This window comes from Meriones unguiculatus, chromosome 1, assembly GCF_030254825.1.
Source record: "Meriones unguiculatus strain TT.TT164.6M chromosome 1, Bangor_MerUng_6.1, whole genome shotgun sequence".
NCBI lineage: Eukaryota > Metazoa > Chordata > Mammalia > Rodentia > Muridae > Meriones > Meriones unguiculatus.
Genome location: NC_083349.1, coordinates 188,618,251 through 188,634,433, shown reverse-complemented (window position 1 = coordinate 188,634,433; position 16,183 = coordinate 188,618,251). Strand labels below are relative to the sequence as shown.

The following is a 16,183-nucleotide window of genomic DNA, read 5'->3' as shown; positions in this document are numbered from 1 at the left end:
CTGTTCTTCCTGTTTGTTTTGTTCTTATGTGTTGTGTCTTGGCCTCTACTGTGCTTGAAACTTGTCAAGGCTCCTGTCCCTTACAAGTTTATTTCACTTCTGTTTTTAACTACTGTTGTCCTTTTCTTGAGTGAAAGAAGAAAATTAGACTTGTCTTTAATTTTGATACAGTAGCAGATCTTGAAAAATCATTTATTTTGGGATTTTAGTCAGTGTCATTTGCCTGTTTTGTTTATGGATGGCATATATTGTCCCCCATCCCCATTTTCTTAAAAAAAATAGTTTTCCACTGACGTAATACTCTCATTTTTTTCAAGAAAAATAGAAGTATATGTCCTGACCAACTTTTGTTTTGATAAATTCTCTATTGAATTGTTCAAATAGATATAGAAACTAGATATCTCTGAAGGAAGATGGTAAGCATCAGTGTTTATGATGTTGAATAAATCCTTTAAGCAATATATTTCTGGAATTTACTTTTCTTCAGTAGAATAGTGGACTCAAGAAAGGAACATAAACTTGAAAGTTTGATTGCATAAATTTGGTATCTGCTGTACTTTTGTCAGTTCTAGGAGGATTTTAAAAGTTGTGGGAAACAACAGAAACCTAGTATTTTGAGGAAAGTTAGAAATAATATCAGTATAGTCTATAAAGCAAAAAATGTATAAGGTTCTTTTTCTCTTAAGTTTCTTCTAGCTGACTGCCTTCAAATATGAAAAAATTTATTAGAAGTGGCAAGTTTAAAAATTGTATTCCTAAATCAAAATATTGCTGGTTTCATAATTTTATCTGCTAGTAAAGCATTTTGAGATTTTTATTACCTTATTGCCCCCCTCCCCTCCTTAGGGTTATAGTGAGATACCCGATACTTGTATTTTAACAGAAAGACAGAATACTAAACATCCTAAAAAACTGTTCTGGAAAACATCCAGGTCTAGTGTGTGGGAACCAGCTGCAAAGTGCTACAAGAAAGAACCGATTCAGGATTGTAGAGAGAACAATCAAATGAGGATTTGGGCTAGAAGTGATTCATGAGTGGTAGCAAGAATGCTAGGTCTCCCTGACTTAGGTTAGACGGAAGGGGTCACATAATGTTCAGGAAAAAAGTGACTATCCAACTGAAATATGGCTTGGTTATGTCACGCTAATGTCAGAGATGTGTGGTATTTACACGGCACTCTTAGTACCTGGGTTTAGTCAGACAGCTCCAAAGACCACTCTGATGCTTAACTATATTTAGCATACTGGTCATGACAGTTATGCTGGTCATGACTCAGGAAGGATACAGTCAGACTAAACTGGTCCCTGCAACAATCTAAGTGAGTCAAAGAAAATATCCTATTAAGGAGGAATTTTAATTATAGGGCTATGTTTCAGAATGAAAAGGTAAACAGGACCATTTAAGAGTATAAGAAGAGTATGGTGAATTTAGTTATCATGACACACATAGGTCATAACAATAGGACATGAGATGAAAACAGAATTATCTCTGGAGAACAGAAATTGGGATTTTAACTAACCTAATTGTAAGCACTAAAAGGTAAGGAAGGTTGAAGGAATTTGAATGAAAGTTTGGTGTTGAAATGTGTTTGAAAAATGTAGGAAACAGAAAAGGAAAATAGAAACTGTACTGATAATGTATCGGAAGTTTTTTTTATTGAAACATTTATGTTAAGATAATAGAAATACATACTTTAGAATATATTAGGTTAGGCAATGCCACCCTTGCGCAGGTGGTCCTAGGTTGTCTGAAAAAGCAATCTGAGTAAGCAAGTCAGTAAGTAGCAGTCCTTTGTAATCTCTGCTTCAGTACTTGCTCTGTGGTTTTGCTTTGAGCTCCTGCCTTGCCCCTCCCCCCCAGTTTGTTTTTGTTTTTGTTTTGGTCAGTGTTTTATCACATCAATAGAAAACAAATTAGGATCCCTACTAAGATTAGCATTAAAAAAATAACACTGGGACTGGAGAGATAGCTCAGTGGGTAAAGTGCTTGCTCTGCAAGCACAAAGTCTTGATTTTGAGGTCCCAGAATCCACATAAAAGCTATATGTGCAGTAGGGGGAGGATCACAGTGTAGGATAGAAGGGGAGATAGGCATATCCTGAGGGATCTCTGGCTATGCTTTTAGCCAGAGAGGCAAGTTCCAAGTTCAAGGAGAGATCCTGCCTCATAAATATAAGGTGGAGAGTGATAGATGATAGTATAAGTCAGCCTCTGCCCTCCATGTGTGGACTTGTTGACAAGCTCCTCCCAACCCCTACAAATGTATGTGTATGTGCTGATATATAGACTGACTCTCATAAAGCATTTTTCAAAAATGCCACAGCGGGTTTAATGGTGTAACAGGAAAGTGCTGGTAATGCCCATGTCCAGTGTTTTCCTGTGAGTGGTTCTCTGTTTTTGTGAAAGGAAGTTATTCATCTTGCATATTTATTTGAACACTCGGTATTCTTGTGATTTCATTGCTAATATTCAGTAGTTGCTTAATATCATCTGTGAGAACAGTTAGACTCTTAGAGGCCCAAAGACCACCAATCTTGCACTACTGGACCACTAGTATATGCTCTGATAGACCTATAATTTTTTTATATCTTACATGTCCTCAAAGGTAACTGTGGAAAGGTTTGGTCTTTGGGTATCACTGTAAGCAGGTGGCAGAACCTTTAGGTGAAGAGGTAGGGTTTACTGGGAGGTGTTTTAGGTCATTGGGTCATGGCATTGACCGTCCTTTTCATGTTTGTAGCTTTTTGCCCTTATTATGGCGTTTGTCTTGTCCAAAGCATTGAGGCCATGAAAATGTTTTCTAAAACTGTATATAAGTTGATTATCTCATTTGTTTGATATATCCAAAAAACTACCTGACATAGATGTCTTGTGTTGTATAGTTAGCTGTACACTTTTGAGTCACCGAGGACATTAGAGGCAAGTCAGTAGCTAATCTAGCCATATTGACACTTCTGTTGCTTTTTCAGTGGTTTTCTTAAATATTTTATCTTAAAAAGGTAAGCTTTTTTTTTTTTTTTTTTTTTTTTTGAGGAGAGCAAGCTGGAACAAGAAATGTCCCTTTTAGAAAATGAACCATTCCATGGCAAAACCACAAATACCTCCACATCCCCCACCCCACCACGGTGAGGTCAGTGGACTCATGAGCCAGATCTGTGTCCCTGGAGTGTACTGTTTCTCTTACTAACTTTTAATCCAGTTGGTCAGTTCTCGGTATTAGGAATGTATGCTCTGACCTGTTTTTTTTTTTTTTTTTTAGGGACTGGACTCTTGTATTTTATTAAGACTATTTTTGAATATTCAGAGAAGTTGCAACAACTGTATTATTGGCTGTAAATATACCACTACCAAAATTTAAAATTAGCCACTTACAATATTTCTCTTATCATTATCATCTAGTGAACACATATCTGAGTACATTGCCAATTTCATTGCATTTTCTCATATTTTTCAGATTGCATGGTGTTAGCTGAAGTTCAGTATTTGTTGACAATACCCTTTGATGAATAAATTTTTATGTAATACAAAGGAAATGACACATCAGAATTATAAACATCTGATAGGTTTGCTCAAATATATCCTTGTGTAGCTCAAACTTCTATCAACGTAGTAGAAATTACCATTACCTTGGGAAGTTTGCTCACACTACTTCCTCATAAATTATTTACTAGTTTATGGTTGCATGTTTATACTATAGTGATTATATCAGCGGATCTGTCTGATTCCTTTTATCATAACACAAAGTTTGATGGCAGAAAATCAGGCAATCCAGAATCTTCAACAGTTTAAGTCACTAAGCTGGGTGGTAGTGGTGCGCACCTTTAATCCCATCACGGTTTTCTTTCATCTGATGGCTCTCTGAAGATCAGGGAATGAAGATGGCAGCATTTACAGAGGAAGATACATATGTATCTGAGAGAAGATCTGGAGTGGGCATAGCTAGCCTTCATGCCACCAGCTGGACACATCCACAAAGCCGTAGGAAGGGCTGAAGATTAGTTGTTTGTCCCAAGGAAAAAATAATTTAAAAAATCTTTTTACATAGAAGTCTTGTGAGTTCGATTGTAGTATATTAATGTTAATATCTGTTTGATAAGGAGATCTTTTCATAAACCTAATATGAATTAAATATGTTAGTACTAACTATAAATTGGCTTTTTGCCAGAGAAGTAACAATTAAATGCTGTAGATTACCCAAATCAAGAATGAGAAATACAAAACAAGTTATAAGCAATACAGATAGAACGACATCAGTGTCGATACAGCTTATTTATACTTAAAACTTTATCATGTGCAACATCTAGTTTACATAGTTGTCTTAGAGTTTCTGTTGCTGTGATAAATACCATGTCCAAAAGTGACATGGGGAGGAGAGGGCTTATTTGCAGTCAGGGCGGACACTCAAGGCGGACATCTAGAAGCAGGAATGGATGCAGGGGCCACGGAGGAACACTGCTTACCGGTTTGCTCATGTTTTTCTCGCATCGAGTTGCTCATCCTGCTTTCTTACAGCACTCAGGACCACAGCCCATGGGTGGCATCACCCACATTGAGGTTGCTCCTCCCACATCAACTGTGAATCAACAAACTATACCATAGGCTTGCCTACAGGCCAGTCTTTCTCGGTTGAAAGACTCTCTTCTCAAATGATTGCAGCGTGTGTCAAGTTGACATAAAACCATCCAGGATAATAACAAACATGAAAATTCTCTAAACTGTATTAATACCATGTCATAAACTGTCTTAATAAGCTAGTTGTTTTTAATTTTGTGCATTTAATTTAATTCCTCTTTTTTGTCTTTGGTGAGTGGTTCACTGTAGTACAGAATTAAAAACTAGGAATCGCACAGTCTAGTACACCGTGGAGTAAGCCTGTATCCACATGATATGAACGTATCATGCAGCATGTTTTACGTTTACTTAATGCTCAGTCTTTTCACACAGCCTCTTAGTATCCTCAATTTATAGAGCATAGTTAATCTCCCCAGCTCAAAATTATAGAGTTTTCCACTAATTTTCTTGACTACCATGCCAAAGTCTTTTAAAAATTAATTTTATTCTTTTAAACTGTGAATGTGTGTGTCTGTGAGTAGGCATATGAACGGTTGCACTGGTATCCTTGGAAGTTAGAGGCTCCAGTTCCCCACCAGAGCTCAAGTCTGCGGCAGTTGTAAACCTCCTAACACGAAACTGAACTCTGGTCCTGTAGAAGAGTAATATTCATTCTCAACTGCTGAACAATCTCTGCAGCCCAATACCAAAAACTACTTCTCCGTCTGTCTATCTGCGTAATAGACGCTGCACTGTTTAGTCAAGTGCTGCCAATTGCTGCCACTGGCCCTAGTGAGTGGAGAGTTACCCGGCCTATCAAAACAAGCACCATTCCATGTCAGTCATCACGGAGCCACAATCTTCCCCCTTTCCTCTGCGGTCCCTCGGTTGCTCACTTAGAAGCGACAGTAGGTTTGAAATTTTAGTACTATGCTGTGGTGGCCTTAGGGTGTTGGTTTTCTTCCAGCAGCACACTCTGTTAAGCACCGCTGATTCCTTTTGTCTTTGGACTTAATTTAATTGTCATAGGATAGTTCCCAGCATTCATATAGTAAATTCCTGTAGTTGATAGAAGAATGTTAAGTTTCAAATACTGTATTACTCATTTTACTCTAAGTTTACATTTTCCTAATCTAGAAATTTAAGTTCATAGTCGGTAATTTAATAATAATAGTTTTTGTTTTACCTGGGAAACAGCTTTGCTTTATGAATGTTTATTACTTTATCCATTGTTTCTGGTGTAGCAGCATTTTAAATAGTACAATTTTAGCAATAGAACAAAGGAAAGATTTTTCCTAATGCCTGTCATAGTCACGTTTAAAGCCCTTTTAACCTTCAGGGAGCTCTTAGTTAAAATCCCACATAGTGCAGTTTCTGGACAGTATTTTAGGTGCTTGTAATTACCAATGAGAATCGAAAGTCTAGTCATTTTTGAAAAGTTTTTTGTTGTTGTTGTTATATTGCAACCACTTTTCTAATTACTATTTTTTTCACTTTACATAGATAAAAGAACCTTCTAAGTCAAGTGCCAAGAAAAAATTAACCAAAGTTGCAGAAGCAAAAAAAGTAATGAAGAGAAATTTTAAAGTGAATAAGAAAATAACATTTACTGATGAAGGGGAGGTAAGATTCTGTATGTTATTTCTGAACGACATCTCAGGGATTATAGCGCTTGGTTTTTCTGATGACTGGGCCATTCATTATTAAAAAGTCTCTAAGTCTCTACAGCACACGTGTGGCTTCTATTCCCTATTCTATAGGCTTTATCAGCTGTCTGGCTGTGGACAAGGTTCTCTTATGCAATCAACTGAAGTCATTTTTGGTGATACCTGCAGTGAAATGATGTTAAATTCCATTCTTTATAGAAAAGATTTTTCTCGTCAATATTCATCAGTGTGCTCCCTGGGAACAAGCATAAGACTAACACAGATACTTGCCAGAGCATCTTTAGCATGACTCTGAGGATGCCGATTTGCACTTCCTCAGTTATATACTGTGTCTGCATGTTTACTGCTGGGCAGGCTCATAGAGGGGATTCTCTGTCTTTAAGTAATGTCAGATTTAGGTGATTCCTTTTCATTTTGCCTTCATCTGGGCCTGATGGAAATTCACATTTCCATCTTATTTCTCAGAAGAGGTCATTATTTTAAGAATAACTGTTTTGTTTTTAAATGACCAACCGAAGCTAGGACATAAGTAAATTATTCAAAGAATGAAAATTCTCTCCTGGTAAATCAAGGTCCTTACAATTTTCGTCTCATGCCCTCATCCTCACCAGCCTACAACTTCTCTTACCATCCTAGTGTCTACACCATACAGCACCATTATAATCTCATGTGCTCACTCTTCCTTACTCAGCTTTTTTTTTACAGAAATTGTTATATAACCTTACATTTTTATTTGAAGCTTATAATTTTCTTTTGAATTTCTCCACAAAGAGAGGTATTTTGTTTACTTTTGAATTCCTAATATAGTACACACAATACCCAACATGTATTAAACCCTCAGAATAATGTTTTGAATGCGTAATCTGTTATTCCAGTAAATGAGCTTTTCATAGTGATTTAAAAAAAAAAATCATAGCCAGGTACAGTAGCACGCCTGTAATCCCAGCACTCAGGGAAGCAGAAGCAGGAGGATCTCTGTGAGTTCGAGGCCAGCCTGGTCTACAAAGCGAGTCCAGGACAGCCAAGGCTACACAGAGAAACCCTGTCTCAAAAACAAACAAACAAACAAACAAACCCCCACGCATTTCATCATCATAGCTATGTTGCTGAATAGTCTATATCCAAAGGGGTTATACTTCTTTGTCATTGATGTTGAAGAGCTTGTTGTTATTTGTGGGTTAGGGATGAGCTGAAAAAAGCAAACAGCAAAAACACAGGGTGATTCAGAGCTGCTAGAAGTGGGAGATGAAGTCAACATAAATGTAAAAATGTAATCATTATAAAATTGTCATAGGGAAGTGAGCTAGTGAAGAGCGATGTCTAGTGCCCTGTGAAAGGAGTGCTCTTACCCTAATGAGCTTCCTGTGCCACAGAGTTCAGCTGCGCAGATTACAGTAATTAGCTCCAAGATGATTATCCATCTCTTAGCTGTATAACACACAATGTGTGAGTGTGGCTAAGAGGAGCTGCTTGTGGCTGTGCATGGTACCGAAACTTCTGAACCTCTAAAAGATGGGCTGCTGTTTGTTTAACCCAGAGGTATGCTGTATTAATCTCTCTCTGTGAGTTAACTTGGATGAGAAGTCGGAATAATTGATGTTAGCTGTCATCACCATGGATCCCTTTTACAGCTGCTTGCAGTGTAGTGGTGACTAGCTTGTCGGGTCCTCTTGCCCACACCAGTGACTGCCAAAGAATAGGATTGTGGGAATCTCACTTGGTAGACTGGCTTTGGTAGCGGAAATGTATAACTACCTGTGAGATGTTTATCTGAAGATTTCTGTTTGCAAGAAGATTAATTAACATGCTTTCAAGTCAGAGGTACAGATTTTACATGCTCTGGAGACCAGTTATTAAGCATGAGAACTGTTTCGCTCTAAATTGTTTAGAGCTTATACTTTTATAGTGTGAGACAATGGAAATTACTGAGTTGCCTCTTCTTACATCTGTAAAGGACACAGATGTCCAGAGAATAATAAATTTATTTAATATGTCACACTAAAGTAGTTAAATAGCCAGAACACCCAGCCAGGTTTCCTTTGGATTCATCTTCTTGTCACGTTGTTCCCATCCATAATTTATTCATGTGAAATGAGGAGCAGTTTGTGAAACTCAAACTGATTTTCTTTTTTATGATTAGTTTTTTCACTCTGTGCAATACTAGTCGATATATGACTCATTGACTAATTTTAATTATCACATACTGTTACAGGCTATGAGGAAGAATGAGCAAGCTATATAGACAGACATCCAAGAGTATATTAGATCTAGTAAAAGGAACATGAATGTAAGGCAGTACATTTTGATGAGCTATGTTAAAGGGGTACACAAGATGCCTGAGTGTGGCATATACAAGGTGCCTGTGTGATACATTGTCACCCAGGTTTCTGCTCTGCACAGATGACTTTGAGCTTAGTTGCATGGAGAACAGAACATTAACAAGTTTGGGAAGTTCTGTTATGTAATCACCTGACCAAATAATTTTATGACCTAGTCTTTAATTATGTTTTCAGAGTGTAAGGGCAGTATTACCTTGGCTGTGAGGGTCTTTTCTATGGCATCTTACTGTAACTAGGAAGTTTATGAGAAAGTTTAAGAAATGATACATTGTAAAGTAGAAGGTGGGGATAAGCCCTGTTTGAAATGAGTCCACAAAAGCAAATGGTTTCTGTAGACATTCCCTTCATCCTGCCCTCAGCTTGCCCTTTCCTATCTTTAGTTGGTTCAGCAGTGGCCACAGATTCAGAAATGTGCTGCAAAAGATGTGGAGGAAGAAGATGACACTGGTGGTATCAACTTAGACAAAGCAAAGGAAAGGCTTCAGGAAGAGGACAAATTTGACAAAGAAGAATATAGGAAGAAAATTAAGGCAAAGCATCGGGTAAGTGTTCTCTATTGAATTGCAACTATGTTCCTAATATGTCTCACTACTCATTAGAAGTGCGTTGACAACATTACTTTGATCACTGTTCAGTGACACCTCCTGATTAGGCACTGTGTTTGTTCCTTTCATTCTTGTTCTGGAGACTGTATAATCTCTTTCAGTGACTGACTTGCCACTAAAATCTGTTTTTTGTTAAGTGACTCCAATAGTATTACTGTATTTTAAAGTTATAGTTTATGTGCCAGTTAGTAATTTCCATGTCAGTCATGGGCCACATAGTTGAGAGGTTATTTAAAGCTATATGTTGTATGGTCATGTAACCTTCTTGATTGTAAATGTGCTGTATGATCTCTGACAACAAGTAAATCGCCAACACCTGCCTGTGTGTGAAACCCTCATTTGGAGATAATTGGTGTTTCACTTGTAATCGTAGGAATACAGAAAGATTCCATGCACTCATTTCTAGAATTTTTGTCATCACCAGAATGTTTTATAGGTGAAGTGATACAGTGTATAGCCTTTTGGGCTTATCCTTTCTTATTCAGCAATTTTTTCTGGAAATTCACCGAATCAGTGTATAGCAAGACATTTTCCTAAAACAAAATGAAACAAACAAACAAACAAATCCCCCAAAACAAACAAAAACTTTAAAAGATTTATATTTATTTTATGTGTGTATTTGCTTTAATGTATGTATGTCTATCACATGTGTGAGTAGTTCCCAAAGAAGCCAGAAGGGGGCATCAGATACCTTGGAGCTAAGTTACAGATGGTTGTGAGCTGCTATGGATGCTGGGGACCAAATTTGGGTTCCCTGAAAGAGTAGCAAGTGCTCTTAGCCATGAAACCATCTCCATTCCTCTTTTTTGCCTTTTAAAATACTGAGTGGATTGTTGTCTTGATGGACTAAGGATTATTTCACTACTCGCTTACTGAAGGATATTAGTGTTTCCTGAATATTTTTCCATATTGATTGCTTGCTGATATCTTGTAAGAGAGAATATTTTGATAACCTAAGGCCCTGCTCATCTTAAACCTCAGCTTTCTGTTATCTTCTGGGGGGACGTTTGTATTATTGTCCTGCCATATTATGTAATTTTCCCAAAGTGAGTATTAACCACTATGTTAATGAGTCAGTTGATCACACAAAGCATATTTACATTTAAAAATAACTTTCTGCAGCATGCTTCTAAAATAGTGAGTGACTTCAAGATGTTACAATATAATATTTGAGAATCCATGCATATTACTAAATTCTATTTTAAAAAAACCTTTTATACTTTTGGATGGAAATATTATTCACATAACCTTCAAAAGGATTTTTGTAGATTTTTTCACTTCTTTTATTAACCTTGTAACTATTTAATGGATGAAATTATATTTTTCTTTTATAAGAGAGATCAGGAGTTAACCATTCTTTAAAGATTTGATGTAACTTTATAATATTATTTGATAGAACCAAAGAAAAAAGTCTTTAATGAAGATGGCTTCAGCAACAGAAATGAATGTTGCCAAAAACATGTAGTGATGTTGAAAACAGGTTAAATTGTAAGGATGAGGATGGATATCTTTGTTATTGAGAGAAACAAGTATTTCTTGTATTGCTTCCTGTAGTGCAGTCTGTAAATTGAAATTTGACGTTAACTGTGTGTTCAAGTCTTTACAAACACGGAGAGTATCAACAACTTGTTTTCTATAGTTTAGTTTACACTCTGCCAGGATTAAGTTGAGTATAAAAATTTTATGCTTTCTTATTTACACCTGTAAGAGAAATGTGAAGAATTTACGTAAGACAAGATTACGCCTTGCTTTTTCTTTTCTCTCATGTGTGGAAACCGTCTCCAGAACATCATTACCAGGACTTTTAGAAAATGATTTTTAAGTGGGCTAGTTCTCCAAGTGTTCACATTACAGAACGGGAAGGTACAATACTGAAAATACAAGACCCTCAGTCCTCAGGAAAATTGTTCAAGTCATAGTTAGCTGTGAACATGTTTGCACTGAACAAAACATCTTTTTTGGTTATATTTTGAATGAGTAATATATCCACATGGTCTTGAAATCAAGATGATGAAAATGGCCGAATATCCTGGCTCAACCAAACCCACCTCTCTTTCTGTCCTGGCATCTGTCCACCTTAACTGTTTGTCTGGTTGAGCCAGGGTCACACCAGTTCCTCAGGTGGGCCTATAGCTGCTGTGTAGCCCAGTGTCGCCCCAACTTCTCACCTTCTGGTTTAGCTCTTGAGTACTCTTACTACCTCACACCAACCGTGCCAGGTCACTTTAACTTTTAATGCACTACTTTTATGCAAATGGTAGTCAGTCAAATATGTATTTTAATACATTTATTTATCTATCTATTGTTTAAACCTGGTCTCATTCTTCAGCTCAAGCTGACTTACAGTTTTCTCTGTAGATAGGTGTTGCCTGGAACTTGTGTTCCAGGCACTAAAGGCTTCTCCCTTTAGTGCTAAATCTACACACGTGCGCCGCGACACCTGTCTAGAAGAATGTGGATTAACTTTCTTCTTGCATGACAAGTAGTCTACTGTCTCTGTAGATGAAGTACCCCACACGTTCCCCACTTTCCTCACTTTGAGCCTTTTGGATAATTGTCTTTGCACTGTTGAAATACAGCATGCATTTTATGCTAACTCGGGTTGGATAGAGCGGTTCTGACTTGACGAAGTTGAATGAGATACAACCAGGACGTTACATCCTACTCTAGAAGCTGGTACCTGTGTAAAAACAACAGAATTCCATGTAACAGTTCTGTTCTGTAGAAGGTGCCCCATGACATCCTTTCCAGACAGAATCCTGACAGTTGCTCAGCTACTACCTCAGCAAAACATAATCTCAGTGGTCATTTTCTAAAGCTGACTGTCAACACTACCTGGAACACGACTGGTTTGTTGGCAGGATTTTCAATGATAAGATCATGTTTTAAGATGGAAAAAGTGCATTTTGAGTACTTTGGATTTAATGTTTAATGCGATAGATGCCTAAGACACTATATAGATTGCTCTCAATATTGTGGAGTATATTTCTGCCCAGAAAACACAGAAAGAGTTCTTAAATGGAATGCTTTAGTGTTTGCCTGATAGAGTACTTGGCAGGCAATAAACAGAAGATGCGTTGTCCTGAAAATGTGCTGTTTGGTCTAATTGGAACCTAACCTCAGTCACCAAGTTTGGCTTTAATTTCCTTACCTGGAAATTAAATTAATTTCTGATGATTAATAGGATTTTCTAGATTTTTTAGATTTAGTTGAGATTCTATGTTGGTTAATAGATTTTTGATTTGTCAATTTTTATTCCTGCCAAATCAGGTTACTTGCTACTTAATGTTTACTTCCTTCATGTTCTCTTATTTTCTAAGAATCACTCACTCAAGTCTTACTGTGCAAATTGTTTCCTCTAAGCCTGAACACATTATTTTGGTCTAATTGTTTTACTTGAACACATTGTTGATTTTGAGATACTATTTTAAAATAATTTTGTACATTACTTTTTAAAATGATTTATTTATTTTTATTTTATGTGCATCAGTGTTTTGCCTGTGTGAGGGTGTCAGATCTTGAGTTACAGGCAGCTGTGAGCTGCCATGTGGGTGCTGGGAATTGGACCTGGTCTTCGGGTAGAGCAGTCAGTGCTCTTAACTCCTGAGCCATCTCTCCAACCTTCCCAGTGCATTTCTATAACGACATTTTTCTTCTAGCATAAGGCTTTGCTTTCTTTTGAACATGTGCCATTATGTCTCTATTGAGGCTGTCACTGAACATGTTAGTTCTGTGAGAAGAATTTTATATCCCACTATAATTTTGAAAATATTAACTTTAAGGCCTGTAACTAAAGCTTATTTCCAGAAGATAGAAAAAGGTGGAGAAACTTTGATGCAAAATATGAAATTGGATCTGAAAAATGTCATCTTCTAGGCAGGGCACATTACTACAGTAATGAACTCACAGCTTTTTGGTATAGGCCTGCAGGGGACTGGCCGTTGGTTGTGGTGGAGCTCACAGGATCTACCCTTAGTGCTGAACTATTGACAGATTCTGAGAGAGAAGGGGTCATTGTCTTCAGTTGTGTACCCAGTAGTGAGTGTAATACACTCAAATAGATATTCCTAAACCCAGGACCACACAGATGGCCCTGGTTAAACTCAGTGGGTCACATATGAAACAAAAAGTCATATCTATGAAAAAGTGATTTTTAGAGAAGTTACTAATGTGTGGGAAGGAGATAAGAGAAGGTGGATGTGAGAGTAATCAATATGAGCTATACACCCGTATGAAACTGTCAACAGAAGTAATTAAAAAGTAGGAAAATGCACAGTAAGATTCAAAGTATGAAGAACATTTCGTGAAAGTTATAAATAACTGATAATATTTAATTGTACTTGCATTGATTACTCACTAGATTTGTACGAAAGGAAGTTCAGATACACACAAACCTTATGATTGTCTTTCCTGTTTGGCATCAGCTCTGAACAGTCACACTATTTTCATAAAAAACATGAGTGAAGTTATGTATGTGTGGGTGGGGATAATGCTAGATAGATGGTCAGCTAGTAAAGTTAGTGCTTAGAGTAAATCAAGAATTTTTGTTAATATTCTCTTTCACTTTCTCTTGCTTATTTTTATTCTTATATATGTTATATATATTATAAAATATGTAAATATATAACATATAATATTGTGTCAAGTAAATACATATTCTTATATATATGAAACACAAGAATGTTTTTAAAATTTATTTTTATGTGTATTTGGTGTTTGACCTACATATATGTCTGTGTGAGGCAACTGGATCTACTAAAATTTGAGTTACAGACCAGGCAGTTGTGAGCTGCCATGTGGGTGCTGGGAATCGAACCAGGGTCCTGTGGAAGAGCAGCCAGTGCTATTAACCACTGGGCCACCTCTCCAGCCCCTAAACATAAGAATGTTAAATACCAAAAATTGAGTAAAACTTGAAAACCACCATGAACATGAGATACAACTGAATAAAATTTATGTGGGAGGAAGAAACACCCAAGAATCTGGTCGCATGCTTCTCCATTTGGCTTATTTGTAAATAGATGTCATTTATGGGTTTCATAAATTTGAGAATTTTTTAAAAAAATATGGAGTGCTTCATGAATTTGTGTGTCATCCTTGTTCAGGGGTGATGCTAATCTTCTCTGTATCGTCCCATTTTAGTATATGAGCTGCTGAAGGGAGCACTAGTTTTAGAGTTTTTAAACAGATGTTTAAAATATGGTGGAATGGTAATTTCATGTTAAAAGATAATTACTTAAGTGAGTTTAGTCTTAATGATTCAGTTTGTCAGTAGTATTTCCTAACAAGAACATTTGCTCAACTATGTTCACAGCAGCTTTATTCATAAAAGCCAGACTCTGGGAACAACCCAGATATCCCTCAACTGAGGAACGGATACAGAAATAGTGGTACATTTACACAATGGAATATTACTCAGCAATTAAAAACAGGAAATCATGAAATTTGCAGGTAAATGATGGGAGCTAGAAAAGATCATTCTGAGTGAGGTAACCCAGAAGCAGAAAGACACACATGGTATATACTCACTTATAAGTGGATATTAGACATATAATATAGGATAAACATACTAAAACTAGAGTCTGAAAGAAGCCAAACAACAAGGAAAACTCTAGGCAAGAGGCTTTTTCCTCATTTAGAAGGACAAATGTGATAGACAATGGAAGTAGAAGACAGGGAACAGGACAGAAGCCTTCCACAGGGGGCCTTTGAAAAACTACCCAGCAGAGCGTATCAGAGCAGATGCTGAGACTCATAGCAAGGCAGATTTTTAAGTCATAAAGTTATTACTCTATCTTTGACTTACGCTTTTGTCTTCCCGACACCTGGAAGCTATAAAATTTCTTCTGTGACAGGAGTGTTCATCCTTTTCTTAAAAGCCTTATAAAACTGAGATATAAAGTTCTTTCCTTTAAATTTTTTGAAATTCAAGTCTCATTGTATTTTAATTTGTATTTTAAAATTTAGAACGACACAAGTGCTTTATCTGTATGTATGTCTGTGGACCATGTGCAGTGCTGCTGGGGTCCAGAAGTGTTTGTTGGATCCTTTGGAACTCAGTTACAGATCCTTGTGAGCCACCATGTTGGTGCTGAGAACTGAACTGAGGTCCTTAGGAAGATCAACCATTGCCCTTAACAACTGAACTATCTCTTCAGCCCCTAAATGTATTTTAATGTGAATAATTTTGCTATTTAGAAGTACAGAATGATGTTTTGCCATATGTATGTACTGTAGACTGATAAAATTTGGCTAACATATTGATAGTATCAAATTATTATTTCTTTATGTTATGAACATTTAGGATCCTTGGTGCTACTTTGAATATATAGAATATTTTTTTAATATAGTCACCATCTATGCAAAAATCCCTAGAATTATTGTGGCTGAAATTTTCTGCCCTTGGTATTATGACCAAGATACCCCCCTCCCTCCACAGTTAATCATCATTCTCTTTTAGATTTCTGTGAGTTTAGCTTTTTGGATTTAACACCAGTGATGCTATTTGTTTTTCTATTCCTGCCTTATTCACTTACCATAATATTTGTACATTTATCATGTCGCAAATGACAGAATATCCTGCTTTTTGAAGGCTGAATAGTATCCCACTCTTTACACACATTAAAAATTCATTTGTTCATTGCTGTCACTCTGTATGAGTATTAAGATGTTAACTTTTTATTGTGTGTAAGAGGAACATAGTATGACAGTGTTGGTGGGAAGAGACAGAGCTGTCTGTGCAGAGATGCTTAACTAACCCTGTCCTTCTGGTGCCTTCTCTAACTGTGTTAGGTTATTTGATTTATTTTTTTTTTATGAGTTTGCACTGAAATTTTAAGCACCATTTTATTTCTGTGACTTGGCACCTGTGGTGATAGGCTTTTTACTTTTCTTTATGGAACAACTTGAAATGTTCATTAGAAATAAAGAAACAGCAAAAGTTAAGTTCTGCATAAGAAAGCAGCAGTAAATGAGTGAATTGTAAAGTCAGCTTTATTCTGGCACAAAGACAAGAGGTTAA

At 36.7% G+C, this 16,183-nt stretch overlaps 1 protein-coding gene and 1 non-coding gene across 2 annotated transcripts in view; one reads left to right on the top strand and one right to left on the bottom strand.

Moving 5' to 3' along the window:
- Positions 1 to 16,183, top strand: part of Ddx10 (DEAD-box helicase 10) — a 163,348-nt gene that overhangs the window by 84,783 nt on the left and 62,382 nt on the right. Inside the window, exons 14-15 of the mRNA XM_060373868.1 lie at positions 6,055 to 6,174; positions 8,938 to 9,099. Coding sequence (XP_060229851.1) covers positions 6,055 to 6,174; positions 8,938 to 9,099 — 282 coding nt within the window. The remainder of the gene's footprint in view (positions 1 to 6,054; positions 6,175 to 8,937; positions 9,100 to 16,183) is intronic.
- Positions 14,223 to 14,328, bottom strand: LOC132652083 (U6 spliceosomal RNA). The gene has a single exon (XR_009589574.1). It is a non-coding gene; the product is annotated as a U6 spliceosomal RNA (small nuclear RNA).